The sequence below is a fragment of the Octopus sinensis genome, linkage group LG11 (genome assembly GCF_006345805.1).
Source record: "Octopus sinensis linkage group LG11, ASM634580v1, whole genome shotgun sequence".
Classification (NCBI taxonomy): domain Eukaryota; kingdom Metazoa; phylum Mollusca; class Cephalopoda; order Octopoda; family Octopodidae; genus Octopus; species Octopus sinensis.
The window spans coordinates 17,353,286-17,370,785 of record NC_043007.1 but is presented as its reverse complement, the minus strand read 5'-3'; the positions used below and the strand labels follow the sequence as shown (position 1 = coordinate 17,370,785).

The window sequence follows — 17,500 nt, the reverse complement described above, 5'->3', positions numbered from 1 at the left end:
TAACAGCAGACGAAATACCTATTTCTTTACTACCCACAAGGGGCTAAACACAGAGAGGACAAACAAGGACAGACAAACGGATTAAGTCGATTACATCGAGCCCATTGCGTAACTGGTACTTAATTTATCGACCCTGACAGGATGAAAGGCAAAGCTGACCTCGGCGGAATTTGAACTCAGAACGTAACGGCAGTTGAAATACTACTAAGCATTTCGCCCGGCATGCTAACGTTTCTGCCAGCTCGCCGCCTTAATTCGATATCAGCACCCAAATATGATATTATACAACATACTACTACATCTACACTAAACTACATCTCAACAACACACTATGCAACACTTCTACACAATATTACACAACATAGCTTTACTAAACTTGTATGACATTCCTACCCTGCATTGCACAAGACTCATCAGCATTTTATATATCTCCATTCAATTAAATTATATAATCGCAAATACAAACACCAATATCAACACGAACAACATCAATGACATCACAACCACCACCGACAACAACAACAACAATGATAATAATACCAACCAATAACAGAGACAAATCATACTTACATACATTTCCTGTATTGTTAAACCCAAAAATACTATCAAAGGACACTTCTTTTGGTAAGAGTCTACAAATAAAGAAACATCAAAAACATGTCTGACCAATGTTAAAGCATTTGTTCATTCAGTCATTATTATGCACAGAAGACATGTATATATACGTATATGTGTATATACATACATATATATATATATACATACATATATATATATGTATATATGTATGTGTATATATACATACATACATATATATATATATTTGTATTGCATATGCATATATATTTGTATTACGTATGCATATGTATACATACATACATACATACATACATACATATACATATATATCATCATCATCATCATCGTTTAACGTCCGTTCTCCATGCTAGCATGGGTTGGACGGTTCGACCGGGGATCTGGGAAGCCAGGAGGCTGCACCAGGCTCCAGTCTTATCTGGCAATGTTTCTACAGCTGGATGCCGTTCCTAACGCCAACCACTCCGTCAGTGTAGTGGGTGCTTTTTACGTGCCACCTGCACGGAAGCCAGTCGAATGCATATATATATATAGTTGTATATGTGTGTGTGTGTGTGTATGTGTGTGTAAGTATATATGTGTGTGTATCATCATCCTCGTCACAATCATCCTTTTCCATGCCTGGAATGGGTTGTGTATGTGTGTGCGTATATTATATATATATATATATGTATATATGTATGTGTATATATACATACATACATATATATATATATTTGTATTGCATATGCATATATATTTGTATTACGTATGCATATGTATACATACATACATACATACATACATACATACATATACATATATATCATCATCATCATCATCGTTTAACGTCCGTTCTCCATGCTAGCATGGGTTGGACGGTTCGACCGGGGATCTGGGAAGCCAGGAGGCTGCACCAGGCTCCAGTCTTATCTGGCAAGGTTTCTACAGCTGGATGCCGTTCCTAACGCCAACCACTCCGTCAGTGTAGTGGGTGCTTTTTACGTGCCACCTGCACGGAAGCCAGTCGAATGCATATATATATATAGTTGTATATGTGTGTGTGTGTGTGTATGTGTGTGTAAGTATATATGTGTGTGTATCATCATCCTCGTCACAATCATCCTTTTCCATGCCTGGAATGGGTTGTGTATGTGTGTGCGTATATATATATATATATATATATATATATATATGTATACATGTGTGTGTGTAGGTATATGCATCTATGTGTTTATATATCTGTATACACACACACATATATATGTATGTATATGTATATGCATGTGTGTATCTATATACATATACATACATATATGTGTGTGTATATATATATATATATATATATACACACATATATACATACATACATACATATATATGTATGTTTGTATGTATGTATGCATACGCCTTTTTTTCTGTTATCTTTTACTTGTTTTGGTCATCGGACGTCAGCCATGCAAGGGCACCACCTGGAAGGGTTTTAGTGGAACAAATCAACCTCAGTACTTAAACTTGGCACTTATTCTGTTGGTCCCGTTTGCCAAACCACTAAATTATGGGAATGTAAACAAACTAGCACGGGTTATCAAGCAATCACACACACAACACACACACACACACACACACACACACACACACACAAAGTAGACTTATTACCTATCTTTCAAATCCAATTTCTCCACATTTTCTCAAACCGTTAACAATAATAATAATTTTCCTACAAGTAGAAAGATATATTTTTCAATGCATATATAGGATAAAATCCTTTTTAGAGCAGGAAAATTTATCAGCAACCAGCCATGAGGATCGAACTCACACCCCTCTGGTTATACTGTTTAAAAGAATATTCGCTGAAGAATAACGACTGTGAAGTTACAGTCATGGCCTTACTGAGTCATGTGGACATAACAGCATTTGTGCTATGCTTCCAATCAAGGTAGATAACTCTGCTTGGCTTAGTATCCCAGACTGAACAATGACAAACACTTCACACCTATTTCACAGTTGAGTGATTTGTGGTAAGAAGGGCAGAAAGAGCATCTGAATAAACAAGTCATCCAAGTCACGCAAGAATGGATAAAAGGAAAGAATAAAACAAAAATAAACATGACAAAGCTGAATTTTGAAAATGGGTTCCCAAAATAGTTTTATCCTATTCTATATCTTTTATCTTGTACTAGCTTCAGTCGTTGGACTGTGGCCATGCTGGAGCACTCGGAAGGTCAAGTCAGACAAATTGACTCCAGTACTTGTGTTTTTTTAAAACTAGTGCTTATTCTATCGGTCTCTTTTGTTTACAGGGATGTAAATAAACCAACACCGGTTGTCAAGTACTGAAGTGGGGACTAACACAAAAACACACGCACGTGCTATATATATAGCAGCATTTCATCTGGTGTGCAAACAATTCTGCCAGCTCACTGCCTTAATAATAATAATAATAATATAATAATAATAATAATGATAATGATAATGATGATGATAATAATAATAATAATAATAATAATAATAATAATAATAATAATAAAATGCCCTGATGCAGTACCAGGCAGTGGCTCTCATGGCTCCTGATCTTAACTGATTGGAAGTGTTATCATGTACATTGTTTTGTCTTGGTATAAAAGATGGGCTACAGCAAATATTCTGCTCAATACCACAGATTTGCTTGTCAGTTGTTTGACCTTAACCAGTTGAGCATGTCCCTTAGTAGCTGACGATATGTGCATCTCTGATCACGAGCAGAAGTAGTGGGGGAGCATCATAGCCATGTGTTGAAAGGAATTCTTGGAGGTTTGGATAATTCACCTCTGGAAACATGGATGTTTCGTTCAACATCCTTAAACAACTCTTATTCAGGGACCTTTTGAGTGGGATGGGTTACTCGACCAGAAGAAAATTCTAACTGGGCCCCACCTGCAAGGTCATGTATGGTTTATCTTGATATGAGATCACCATGTCATGCACATATGGTTGTGATGCATATGCCTAGTGTACCTTTATCAGCTGGGTAGTCATGATGGGTATACTGGGCTTCGTATATTTTACCCCAGTGTCACTTTGATGGCATGCACTGCTCTCTCACTCAATAATAATAATAATAGCTCAGATACCAGGAAACCCCAAAATGGAAGAAATTCAAAAGATAGTGCTCATGGGAACTGCTCATATCCTACACAAAATACTTTCTATGTAATCTCAAGTTTTAAAACAAACACATAATTTTCTTATGGTTTCTTAAACATTCTCTAGAACAACACTATGTACAAAGCCAAATATATGGCACCCTAGCCATAACACGAACATGAACTTCCAGCTTGCTGTCTCTTGAGGTCTCTGGGTGAGACGTGGAGCCAACTTGTACAAATGTAAAGCAAAAGTCAAACATAAAATAATAACAAAAATCTGTAAGTCTGTCTATCGATTGACATGAGCATACCCTGTGATAATATCTCAGCAAAAGAATTTGGTAAGCTCAGAAAATATAAAGATTTGCTAATCGAAATCAAAAAGATGTGGCATCTCAAGACGGTTACAATATCAGTGATTGTAGGAGAACTTGGAATGATCAAAAAAGGAACTGAAAATTATTTAAGAATGATCCCCAGCTTATCATCTATGCAGGAAGAGCAAAAGATTGTCTTAAACTTTTAACATTTAAACCGGCCATATCCGGCCCAAATGGTCTACCAGTTTTATGTTCAAACTGACCAGATCCAGTCTCTCTCACCCACCCTACAATGTTATTCTAAAATTAAATGATTACATCTTCAAAATCTTGAAGCTACAAGATAATACATGATTAATTTTTAAAAATATGGATACATAAACATTACGTTTAATAAATTAATCTGAATGCTAACGAGTTAACTGGTACATCACATGTATTGAGAAGAACATTGTCAATGTGAATTTTCCTTCCTTCTTTCCTTACTTTTTATTTTTATTTTTTTTATTATTTTATTTCTGTCTTTCTTCCCTTTTTTGACTATCACATGACTTTGTAAATGAACAATCTGGTGTGTTTATTTTAATGGCCTTAATGGAAGCACTCCGTCGGTTACGATGATGAGGGTTCCGGTTGATCCGATCAACGGAACAGCCTGCTCGTGAAATTAACGTGTAAGTGGCTGAACACTCCACAGACACGTGTACCCTTAACGTAGTTCTCGGGGATATTCAGCATGACACAGAGAGTGACAAGGCCGGCCCTTTGAATACAGGTACAACAGAAACAGGAAGTAAGAGTGAGAGAAAGTTGTGGTGAAAGAGTACAGCAGGGACCACCACCATCCCCTGCCGGAGCCTCGTGGAGCTTTTAGGTGTTTTCGCTCAATAAACACTCACAACGCCCGGTCTGGGAATCGAAACTGCAATCCTATGACCGCGAGTCCGCTGCCCTAACCACTGGGCCATTGCGCCTCCACTTTAATGGCCTACCAATGTATACAGTACGTTTCTCTACCTAGGTGTCTGGAAGACACTCGGCAAGAAATGGAAACAGAATTGAAAGAAGATGCTGATGAAAATAATAATAATAATAATAATAATAATAATAATAATAATAATAATAATAATAATGGTCATATGATGGAATAGAAATGACTGAGATTTTAATTTTTTTATTTTAATTTTTTAATTTTATTTTGTACAACGCAGCAAACTAGTCCAATAAAGAATGACATATACCAGAACTGTGCAGCATTTACTGCAGTAATTACATATAAAAGATTTTTTATAAAAGAAAGTAAGGAAGAAACTGAGAAGAAATGGAAGAAGAAGAAATTTGGAAAGAAATTTGCTAAAAGTTTACAAAGACAGAATAGTATCAGTCAATGCAGTGCTTTGTCGTTACCATTATAATAGACATTAGACATTGAAAGAACCAAGTTGAGGCAGGAAAAAAATAACAGCCTCAGTATTGAAACTGCTGTTCTTTTTTTCAATTTTTTTGGTTCTTTTACCCTTTTAGTACTGTTGCACTTGAGAAGTTTCCTTCCCAGATATTTGGTTTCGGGGTCAGCTCAACTGTGTGACACCTTTGTCCTACACTACTATTTGATAACTAGTGTTGGTTGGTTTGCATCCTTGTAACTTAACAGTTTGGCTAAAGAAGCCAATAGAATTAGTTACCAGGCTCATGAATAAATACTAGGGTCGAATTGTTTGACTAAACCCTTCAAAGCAGTGCCCTGGCATGGCTGCAGTCCAATGACTGAAACAAGCAAAAGATAAAGAAACGACAAAAGATTCTCTTACTTGGACAGGTTAATTAGCTTTTTAAGGTGGTTGTACTGGAACCAACATGTTTTAGTGTGTGGCATATTTTTAGCTGTCATCCATAACCAAACCATGAATGGTTTATGAATCTTGAATTACACATGGCCTTCATTTGAAAGACAGGAGTTTCTCAATGGAGAAAAGGAAATTATTGCTGGAGATAAGAACTGGTTTAGACAGGAAATTAAACCTGGCAAAGATACTTTTGATTAATAGAGTTTCTGCTGATGAAAATCTAATTGCAATGTCGAAGGAAAAGATAAGATGTTATATTTGATAAAAGGTTTGTGGGCTAATACAGACTGACAACTTCTCATTCGGTATTTATTCTCCAGCCTTTAGCAGTTTTACTTTAGATCAGTCATGTTACGCAGTAGTTTTAGCTGATATCAAAGAGTAGTGCCATATTTTTGTTATAGTTTAGGAAATATCAAATACAATTGCCGTGTTTTGACAGTAAGTTTTAGCTGAAAGCAAACATAACTTATCGTGTTTTCATTGTAGTTTTAGCAGTTACCAAACATAATAACGATTATATTCTCAGTGTAATTTTTGCTTGATAATCAAACAGTGCTACAATGCTTTCAGTGTTTGTTTTAACTGATATCAAATACAACTACTGTGTTTTCATTGCAACAGGGTGGCCTCTGTAAGGCCACTCAACCTGCTAAACATAGCAGCCAAGTCTCTCTTGAATCACACTTCAACATCTTCAAAATGTAAGAATACATGGGCCAGCCAAAGCTTTGTGAGTGGATTTGGTAGACAGAAACTGAAAGAAGCCCGTTGTATATATATGTGTGTATATATATATATATATATATATATATATATTCATATTCATATATTCATATATATAGATATATGTATGTTTGTGTGTCTGTGTTTGTCTCCTACCATCGCTTGACAACCAATGCTGGTGTGTTTAGGTCTCCGTAACTTAGCGGTTCGGCAAAAGACACCAATAGAATAAGTACTAGGCTTACAAAGAATAAGTCCTGGGGTCGATTTGCTCGACTAAAGGCGGTGCTCTAGCATGGCCACAGTCAAATGACTGAAACAAGTAAAAGAGTAAAAGAGAGTGTATATATATATATATATATATATATATATATATATATATATATATAATATATATATATATATAGTGGTTGTGTGGTAAGTAGCTTGCTTACCAACCACATGGTTCTGGGTTCAGTCCCACTGTGTGACACCTTGGGCAAGTGTCTTCTACTATAGCTCTGGGTTGAACAAAGCCTTGTGAGTGAATTTGGTTGACAGAAACTGAAAGAAGCCCGTCGTATATGTGTGTGTGTGTGTGTGTATTGTGTGTGTATGTGGGTGGGTGTGCGTGTGTGGATGTGTGTGTGTGTTTGTGTGTATGTGTGTCTGTGTTTGTCCCCCACCATCGCTTGACAACCAATGCTGGTGTGTTTATGTCCACGTAACTTAGCGGTTCAGCAAAAGAGACTGACAGAATAAGTCCTGGGGTTGATTTGTTCGACTAAAGGCAGTGCTCCAGCATGGCTGCAATCAAATGACTGAAACAAGTAAAAGAATAAGAATATATATATATGATAGGTTTCTTTTAGTTTCTGTCTAGGAAATCTATTCCCAAAGCTGACCAACAAAGCTTCGTTGGTAGTTACTCAAGGTGCTATGCAGTGGGTTTGAACCAGAAATGATGTGGTTTGAAAGTGAACTTCTGTCACATGATGGTTGTAAAATGAGTGTCATTGTCATACAAGCAGTATCGTTCATTTCCAATATTCTGCGAAAACATGTCTGGCGATGGGAAAAATATTGTCTTGCTTGGAAACAAATGAGGGTTGGCAACAGGGAAAGCATCCAGCCATACAAAATCTACCTAAAAAAATACCTATTTCTTTACTACCCACAAGTGGCTAAACACAGAGGGGACGAACAAGGACAGACAAATGGATTAAGTCAATTATATCAACCCCAGTGCGTAATTTGAACTCAGAACATAGCAGCAGACGAAATACCTATTTCTTTACTACCCACAAGGGGCTAAACACAGAGAGGACAGACAAGGACAGACAAACGGATTAAGTCGATTATATCGACCCCAGTGTGTAACTGGTACTTATTTAATCGACCCCCGAAAGTATGAAAGGCATAGTTGACCTCGGCAGAATTTGAACTCAGAGCGTAACGGCAGGCGAAATACTGCTAAGCATTTCGCCCGACGTGCTAACGTTTCTGCCAGCTCGCCGCCTTAATACGATATCACACAATATACTGCTACATCTACACTAAACTAAGGCAAAGTTGACCTCGGTGGAATTTGAACTCAGAACGTAGCGACAGACGAAATACCGCTAAGCATTTCGCCCGGTGTGCTAACGTTTCTGCTAGCTCACTGCCTTTTTCTACCTAAAATTTACCTAAAAAAATACCATTTTAGTATTATTGGTATTGTGTTACAGCTTGTGGATTCCAGTATGTTGTCTAATTAGTCTTTTATTATCAATGGATTAATTAAAATGGATGAGATCTCTATAGGGATTTTTGTTGTTGTTCACTGTACTTAATATGCGTATTGAGTACTCACTCCCAGCTACATATCGTGTCTATTCCATATATATATATGTTTACAGGGGTTGGACAAAATAATGGAAACACCTAGCATCATAGCATCATAATTTTGAAATATCTATAAAACCATCAAAAGCTTGTTTATTCTTATGTTTTTTTATTTATTATTAGTGTTGCTTAATATGGTTTGCTAAAATTGCTGTTTCTTCTCAGATATCATCAGAAAAAATTATTAAAATTCATTAAAATGACAGATCTATTGGACTTTCAAAGCGGTCAAATTGTTGGTGCTCATATGGCAGGTGTTAGTGTAATGAAAACACCTGAAATGTTTGGTGTATCAAGAAGTATTGCTTTGAAAGTAATGACAACCTTTGAGAAAAAGGGAAAAACCTCCTTGTTGAAACAAAACTCGGGAAGAAAACCAAAACTTTCAGATAGGGATCATCGAACTCTTATGTGAATTGTTAGAAAGGACCACAAAAGTACAGCTCCAAAAATTACTGCAGAGCTTAATGACCACCTCAAGAACCCAGTTTCCACAAAATCTTTGCTGGGCACTGCACAAACCCAGATGTCACGGGAGGACTGCAATCAGAAGACCACTGCTTTCAAAAACAAACGTTGCAAAGCATTTAGAGTGGAGTAAAAACCTACAGAATTGGTCCCTAGAGCAGTGGAAGAATGCTATTTTCTCGGACAAGTCATCCTTTACATTATTTCCGATCACTGGCTGAGTATACATGTGGAGACAGCCAAAAGAAGCATTTCACCCAGAGTGTCTTCTAACTGTTAAACATGGAGGAGGATCTGTGATGATCTGAGGGGTTATATCTTGGAAATCCGCTGGCCCAATGGTTTCCCTTTATGGCAAAATTAATAGTCAAGACTTTTTAAGACTTTTTTCCCAGATCAAATTCTTGCGGAACTGTTTCCATGGGGAAAACGTAATGTTTCAGGATGATAATGCACCAATTCACACAGCTAAAGTTGTTACTGAATGGCACAAGGAACATTCTAGTGAAGTTGAACATCTTATCTGGTCACCACAGTCCCCAGATCTCAATATTCTCGAACATTTATGGTGCATTTTAGAAAGACAAGTCATGAGTTGATATCCTCCACTATCATCACTACAAGAACTGGAGACTGTGTTAGCTGAAGAATGGGGAAAAATTCCTTTGAAAACAATTCAAACTTTGTACAAGTCCATATCTCATAGAATTCGAGCAGTAATTACTGCCAAAGGTGGTCCTATCCCATATTAAAATAAATTTGATTGAAATTTGAAGGTGTTTCCATTATTTTGTCCAACCCCTGTATATATATATAATATATATATATATATATATATATTATATATATAGATAGAGAGAGAGAGAGAGAGAGAGAGAAGGGAATAGATAAATATACATTTATATATTCATATATATGTACACACACTTACATATACATATATACAGACATATACAGACACATGCATGCACAAACATAAACACACACACATTTATGCATACATGTATGTGTATGTACATATATATGTATATATATATATATATATATATATATATATATATAACATTTTATAAAGGGCTTAGTAAAATAAATTACTTTGCCACATACTGAACTCATTAGAAATAGCAGCCAAAAGAAAAAAAATATTTTTTTAGCCAAATTCTAATACTTAAAGAAAATTTCTCTCAGATAGTGCTTACTCAAAATAGCCCACGAAGGTATGGGGGTAAAAACATAAAAAAATCACAAGTGCAAAGGTTATTTTTTAATTTTTTTTTATGTTTTTACCCCCATACCTTCGTGGGCTATTTTGAGTAAGCACTATCTGAGAGAAATTTTCTTTAAGTATTAGAATTTGGCTAAAAAAATATTTTTTTTTTTTTTTTGGCTGCTATTTCTAATGAGTTCAGTATGTGGCAAAGTAATTTATTTTACTAAGCCCTTTATAAAATGTAATATTTTGAATTCGCCTTAAATGGTCCCTTTACATACTGAATACTTGGTGAAATTGATTAATAATTAATTAATTTTACCCTCAATTGTTGAAATTATATATATATATATATATATATATATATATATATATATATATATATGTATACATACATACATATATATATATATTCATAATTAAGGGCAAACGAAAAAATTTCAAGTTTTTCGTTTGCCCTTAATTATGAATTGTTTATAGATTTAACCTTTAAAGGTATTTTTTGATATGCTGGCCATTGATAAAATTTTTTGGGGAAAAGAATATCTTTTTCGAAAAAAAATTTTATCCTTCATTACATATATCTCTCTCTATATAAACGGCAGTTTGTCTGTGCGTGTTTCTGTGTGTCTGTTTGCTTGTACCCTCACCCTGACCACGGCTTTCAACCGATTCTGATGAAACTTGACACACACATAGCCCAATGTCATAATTCAAAACTAACGCAGCGAAAATTTTGAAAAGTTCCCCCAGTTCTGAAAAAAATCGATAAATTCGACATGGGGTCGAGAATCAGAAACACAAACCGCAAACTGTCTAGGGGACGCAACTCCACCTTTTTTAACTAAAAAAAAAATTTACCATCATTTTTTTCCATTTTTTTGCTATTTTTTGGCTATAACTCTCTAAAAATGCTTTATAGTTATTTCCCTTACAAACCTGAGCAACGCCGGGCAATACTGCTAGTATATATATATATATATCCCATAATGACATACGAGAGAAAATAAGTCACCTTATGTTAATAATGATCTCTTTCGAACCACTGTTACATATATATTCATGCCACGTGACATCTGCCTCGATTGGGATTCCATCAAGAGCTGGTTGGTGTTTGAGCAGACCGAGGGAAGTAAAGCGTCTGGTGGAAACAGGTGAAAGATTTAAGGCATTTGTCTTTTTCCCATTTAAAGCCTGCAAAACAAACAAAAAAAAAAAGAAAGAGATCAATGAATGTTGCTAAAATGAAATGGTGTTAAAAAGCTAAGACAATCGATTTTCACAATATACAAAAGCATGTCTGGGATAATAATTTTATTAATACTTCGGAGAAGGAGGAAAGCGTTCGTTATAAAAATAATTTATAACTTAAGCACGATCAGGCCTTGCAACCTGTAGACAGACATGGTAGGGTAGAGTAAAAAACCTACAGAATTGGTCCTTAGAGCAATGGAAGAATGTTATTTTCTCGGACAAGTCATCATTTACCTTATTTCTGATCCGTGGCTGAGTATACATGTGGAGACAGCCAAAAGAAGCATTTGACCCAGACTGCTTTCTTCCGACTGTTAAACATGGAGGAGGATCTGTGATGATCTGCAGGGCTACATCTTGGAAATCCGCTGGCCCAATGGTTTTCCTTCATGGCATTCATTTGAATTCTTTTGCTTGTTTCAGTCATTTTGACTGTGGCCATGCTGGAGCACCATCTTTTTAGTCTAGCAAATCGACCCCAGGACGTATTCTTTGTAAGCCTAGTACATATTCTATCGGTCTCTTTTGCCGAACCACTAAGTTACGGGGATGTAAACACACCAGCATCGGTTGTCAAGCGATGTTGGGGGGACAAACACAGACACACAGACACACAAACACACACACACACACACACACACATTCATCACATCACTGACAAAACACATGCACACACTAACACACAGATCAACAAAGATGTTGATAACAATATCCTTCCTCAGACTTCTTAGACTTCTTGGTTCAAACAATTATTATTATTATAATTATTATTATTATTATTATTATTATTATTATTATTATTATCATTCAGTAGTTTTATTTTTATAGTGTGCTTTCACTTCACAACCGAGCGCAGCTCTGTGTGCCTTGGGTATGTGCTGTGATTTGTTGTGATGCTCTGATGGTTATTGTATGGAAAGTGTTCTGCGTAGGATGTGTGCAGTGCCTAGTAGTGCAATTTTCTGTATGTTATATGTGTTTATTATTATTATTATTATTATTATTATTATTATTATTATTATCATCATTGTTGTTGTTGTTGTTGTAAAGTAGCAAGCTGGCAGAATCATTACTATTCCGGAAAAAATTGCTTTGCAGCATTTCTTCCAACTTTATTTTGTGTTTAAATGCTGCCAAAGTTGGCTTTCCTTTTGAAGTCAATAAAATAAGTACCAGATGAGTAACTGGGGCTGATGTAATCAACTTACCCACTTCCCTGAAATTGCTGGCCTTGTACCAAAATTTAAAACCATTGTTATAACTATTATTATTATTATTATTATTATTATTATTGAGTGAGAGAGCAGTGTATGCCATCAAAGTGACATTGGGTAAAATATACAAAGCCCAGTATACACATCATGACTACTCGTATGATAAGGGTACACCAGGCACATGCATCACAACCATATGTGCATGACATGGTGATCTCATATCAAGATAAACAGCTCATGACCTTGCAGGTGGGGGCCCAGTTAGAATTTTCTTCTGGTCGAGTAACCCATCCCGCTCAAAAGGCACCTAAATAAGGGTTGTTTAAGGATGTTGAACGAAACACCCATGTTTCCAAAGAGGAATTATCCAAACCCCAAAGAATTCCTCTCAATACACGGCGATCATGCTCCCCGACTACTTCTGCTCGTGATCAGAGATGCACATATCATCAGCCATTGAGGGACATGGTCAACTGGTTAAGGTCAAACAACTGACAAGCAAATCTGTGGTATTGAGCAGAATATTTGCTGTAGCCCATCTTTTATACCAAAACAAAACAATGTACATGATAACACTTCCAATTAGTTAAGATCAGAAGCCATGAGAGCCACTTTCTGGTACTGCATCAGGGCATTTATTATTATTATTATTATTGCCTTTGCACAGCTTCTAATGCTGGAGATGTATTACAGTTTCAGCTGTTCCCTACCAGTGAACTAAAGTAAGAAGCACCCTCCGGAGTATTCGAGCAGTTCCAAGCAGTGCTGTTTTCTGCGAGTGCTCCACCCTTATTGCAGCCCCTATTTGTTCTACGTACTTCCCAAGATTTTTGCTCACTGTTCCCAGGGTTCCAACAATTATTGGTACTACTGCTACCTTTTTCATCGACCACAACTGCTTAACTTCCCAAGCTAACCTGTCATATCTCTCGACTTTTCTTTCTTCCTTATTGCATACCTTTTTGTCAGCTGAGCATACTATATCTATTATTATTATTATTGTTATTATTATTATTATTATTATTATTATTATTCATATACACACAATGCATCAGACTGTTGGAAAAGGAAAAAATTCCTAAAATCGGGCTACAAATAACCTTAGATGCTAAGAACCCTCCTAAGTATCTCAGCTGTCCCTAATAACACTGTTTTCTGGAGCCATACTAGGCTGGGTTTTATGCCTATTTCCTCTATCCATCAGTTCAAATCTTTAGGGATAGTTCCTAATGCACTTATAACTACTGGGTTACATTATACCCGCACTTTCTATAGTCTCTGTAATTCAATAGCTAGGTCCTGGTACTTTGCTATTTTTTCTATACCTCTCATATTGATTTTTTCCTCATTTGGGATTGTAAAGTCAATTATGTAGCATTTTCTATTCCCTTTGTCTACTACTACTAAATCAGGCCTTTTAGCTTGTATTACTCTGTCAAACTGAATGTTAACGTCCTTGTTATTATTATTATTATTATTATTATTATTATTATTATTATTATTATTATTATTATTTTTCCTTCTTTCTTCAAATTTTCTTCCGTTTCTCGCCGAGTGTTTTCCGTACACCTAGGGGCAGAGAAGCTCATTGCATGCATTCCCAGATTATACACGCAAATTCACAGATAAAATATGTATTTAAAAATTAATAAATAAATAAATTCATGAATGGATGTTGTTTTCATAGCAATAATGCTCTTCTCAGTACATGAGCCGTTCCAGTTAACCCTATTTTTTGCACTTCTTGTAGGGATGGTAAGCCTGGCATCATTTTCAAATAGGTTTCAGTACCTTTTTTTCAATCATTCCTAGAGATCCTACAATCACTGGTACTGTAGTTGCCTTGAGATGCCACATTTTTTCAATTTCTATTAGCAAGTCTTTATATTTATTGATCTTGTCAAATTCTTTTGCCGCTATATTGTGATCGCAAGGAATACTCATGTCAATTAATAAACACATCCTTTTTTTATTATTATTATTATATTATTATCATTATGATAATAATAATAATAATAATAATAATAATAATAATAATATTTTTCAAAAGAAAAATTAAGAAAAATCAATATTGAGTTGTATAAAAATTTTTCCATGCCTCTGCATGTCAATGACATTGTAAACTATTGTTAGTCAAAGCTAAAAACTGAAGTTTAGTATAAAAAGATAGGGAACCATATTCAATCCTTTGGAATTTGAAAGGAAAACATTAATAAATTGAAGAAACTTGGGTAGTGTTTTGGATGTAGAGCAACATTGAAAAGAGAAAATCCATGGAATATAAAAAAAAACTAGGAATATTTTTCTCCTTGAAAAAAGTTACTGCTCCTGCAGTTATTGCTGCTGCTGCTGCTACTACTACTATACTACTACTACTACTACTACTACTACTACTACTTCTAACCCTCACCACTACCAGTGCTGCTGCTGCTGCTGCCTGTTGCTACTACTAAATAACAACAACAGCAACAATAATGAAAATGACAACAGTGATGATTGTGGTGGAGGTGATGATGATGATGATGATGGTGGTGGTGGTGGTGATGGTGATGATGATGATGATGATGATGATGATGATGATGATGGTGGTGGTGGTGGTGATGATGATGATGATAATGATGATGATGATGGTGGTGGTGGTGGTGATGATGATGATGATGATGATGATGATGATGGTGGTGGTGATGGTGGTGATTATCATGATCATGATCATGATGATAATAATGAAAATGATGGTGGTAGTAGTGGTGGTGGTGGTGGTGGTGGTGACAAGGATGATGATGATGATGATGATGATGTTAATGATGGTGATGACAATTATGACGATGTTGATGATGACGATTTTAAATGTAGGCGCAAGGTCGGAAATTTTGGTGGGAGACGAACAATCAATTATAATGACTAATATTATTTTCTCGATCGCGAAATGATAATTGAGATGCAAAGTCAACGGTCACCAAATTTGAAGGCAGCAGGAGTGGCTGTGTGGTAAATAGCTTGCTTACCAACCACATGGTTCTGGGTTCAGTCCCACTGCGTGGCACCTTGGGCAAGTGTCTTCTACTATAGCCTTGGGCCAACCAAAGCCTTGTGAGTGGATTTGGTAGACAGAAACTGAAAGAAGCCCATCGTATATATATGTATATGTATGTGTGTGTTTGTCCCTCACAACATCGCTTGACAACTGATGCTGGTGTGTTTACGTCCCCGTAACCTAGCGGTTCAGCAAAATAGAATGATAGAATAAGTAATAGGCATACAAAGAATAAGTCCTGGGGTCGATTTGCTCGAGTAAAGGCGGTGCTCCAGCATGGCCGCAGTCAAATGACTGAAACAAGTAGAAGAGTAAAAGAGTAACCGGAAAAATACCAAGAAATATTACATGGTATTTTCTCCGGTGCTCTAACAAAAACAACAACAATATAAAAATGATGATGATGATGATGATGACAATGAACTAAATCTATAAATAAATAAGAAAACAAGTAAAAACCAAAAAAAAAAAAATAGAGTCAAAATTCTTTCCGTTTTCTTCCTGGGTAGAGATCTATTCTTACATACTGGCAGCTATCCAAAAACCCACTCAAGATATAATAAAAGATCAATAAGGTGTATTGATTTTTAAAAAGTTAACTTTCATCAATGCATCGCAAATCGGCAATGTAGCATAATTTTTATTTATTTTTTTTTTGCTTTTGTTTTTAGTCTTTTAGTAAGAATTTACAAATATTTTGTTTCTGCTGAACATGAGTTCCGAAGAAGGAACTGAAATTCACTTATGGTGGAATACACTGAAGTACATCAAAATAATTCAATATAAAAAGGCTCATGAGTGAATAGGTGTCTGCATATTTTTGAAGGTCAGAAAATAAGAGATGAGTGTTGCAGTTATATAAACCTTTCCTCATCCCAGTGTTCAGATGAAGTAAAGGGACTGCAGAGTAATTAATATTATGACCCCCTTCGGTCATGAATGACCGTGGGGTAGAAAGGGCTCCTTAGCCGTAGTGAAGGCAATCTATCTAGGGAGATAACCTTACAATAAATCACTCGGCCCGTAGCTTAGAAATACTGGGTTGACGTCCAGCGGGAACAGCTTTGTTTCATGGAGGAGGAAAGATCTTCTTTAGTAGTACAATGCTTGGTTGTACAATGCTTTCCAATGTGTGTAGTAGTGGCGCGCGCACACATTATTAGCCATTTGAAAAGACTATGGAATTTACAAGTAAATTCTATTGTCTCGACCACAGTCGAACAATGATGATGATGATGGGATTGCACCAAGAAAGTTATCCTCCGAGGGACAAGTCTGGGCAAGGTTGCTTATGGGAGACCAGCAATCGCCCATGCATACCAGCCTCCACTCGCCATGCCAACTTTGCTGTTCATCCTTTTGAGGTCAATAAAATAAAGTACCAGTCATGTACTTGGGTCAATGTAATTCACTATCTCAATCCCCCTAAAACTACTGTCCTCTTACTAAAATTTGAAAGAATTACACACCACACACACACACACACACACACATTGTTTGGTTATTCATTTTACGTCTGTTTTTCTATGCTTGCATGTGTTTGAGGAACACGTTATTTGCAGCATTGTTTTACTGCCAGATACCCTTCCTTCCTTCCTTCCTTAAATGTATGTGTGTGTGTGTGTGTGTGGTGTGTGAAATGAAAAAAAATATAGAATGTAAAATTTTTTTTTAAAAAATAGCTTTTAAAAAATATAAAATTCAACAACGAATAAAGAAAATGCAAGGGAAAAAAAAATCAAATAATTTCACTTCCCACTGTTTTTGTATGGGAGCTAATAGAAATTATGGTTTTAGATAGCTTCTTCTAACATCTTTTTGTCTCTTTCTCTCCCTCTCTATCTTTCTTTTTCTCTT

The 17,500-nt window shown here is 35.9% G+C and overlaps 1 protein-coding gene across 1 annotated transcript in view; it reads right to left on the bottom strand.

Moving 5' to 3' along the window:
- The window catches only part of LOC115217253 (calmodulin-lysine N-methyltransferase-like), a 113,571-nt gene that overhangs the window by 33,432 nt on the left and 62,639 nt on the right, over positions 1-17,500 (bottom strand). Inside the window, exons 2-3 of the mRNA XM_029786893.2 lie at positions 11,157-11,335; positions 571-632 (exon numbers count right to left, since the gene is read on the bottom strand). Coding sequence (XP_029642753.1) covers positions 571-632; positions 11,157-11,335 — 241 coding nt within the window. The remainder of the gene's footprint in view (positions 1-570; positions 633-11,156; positions 11,336-17,500) is intronic.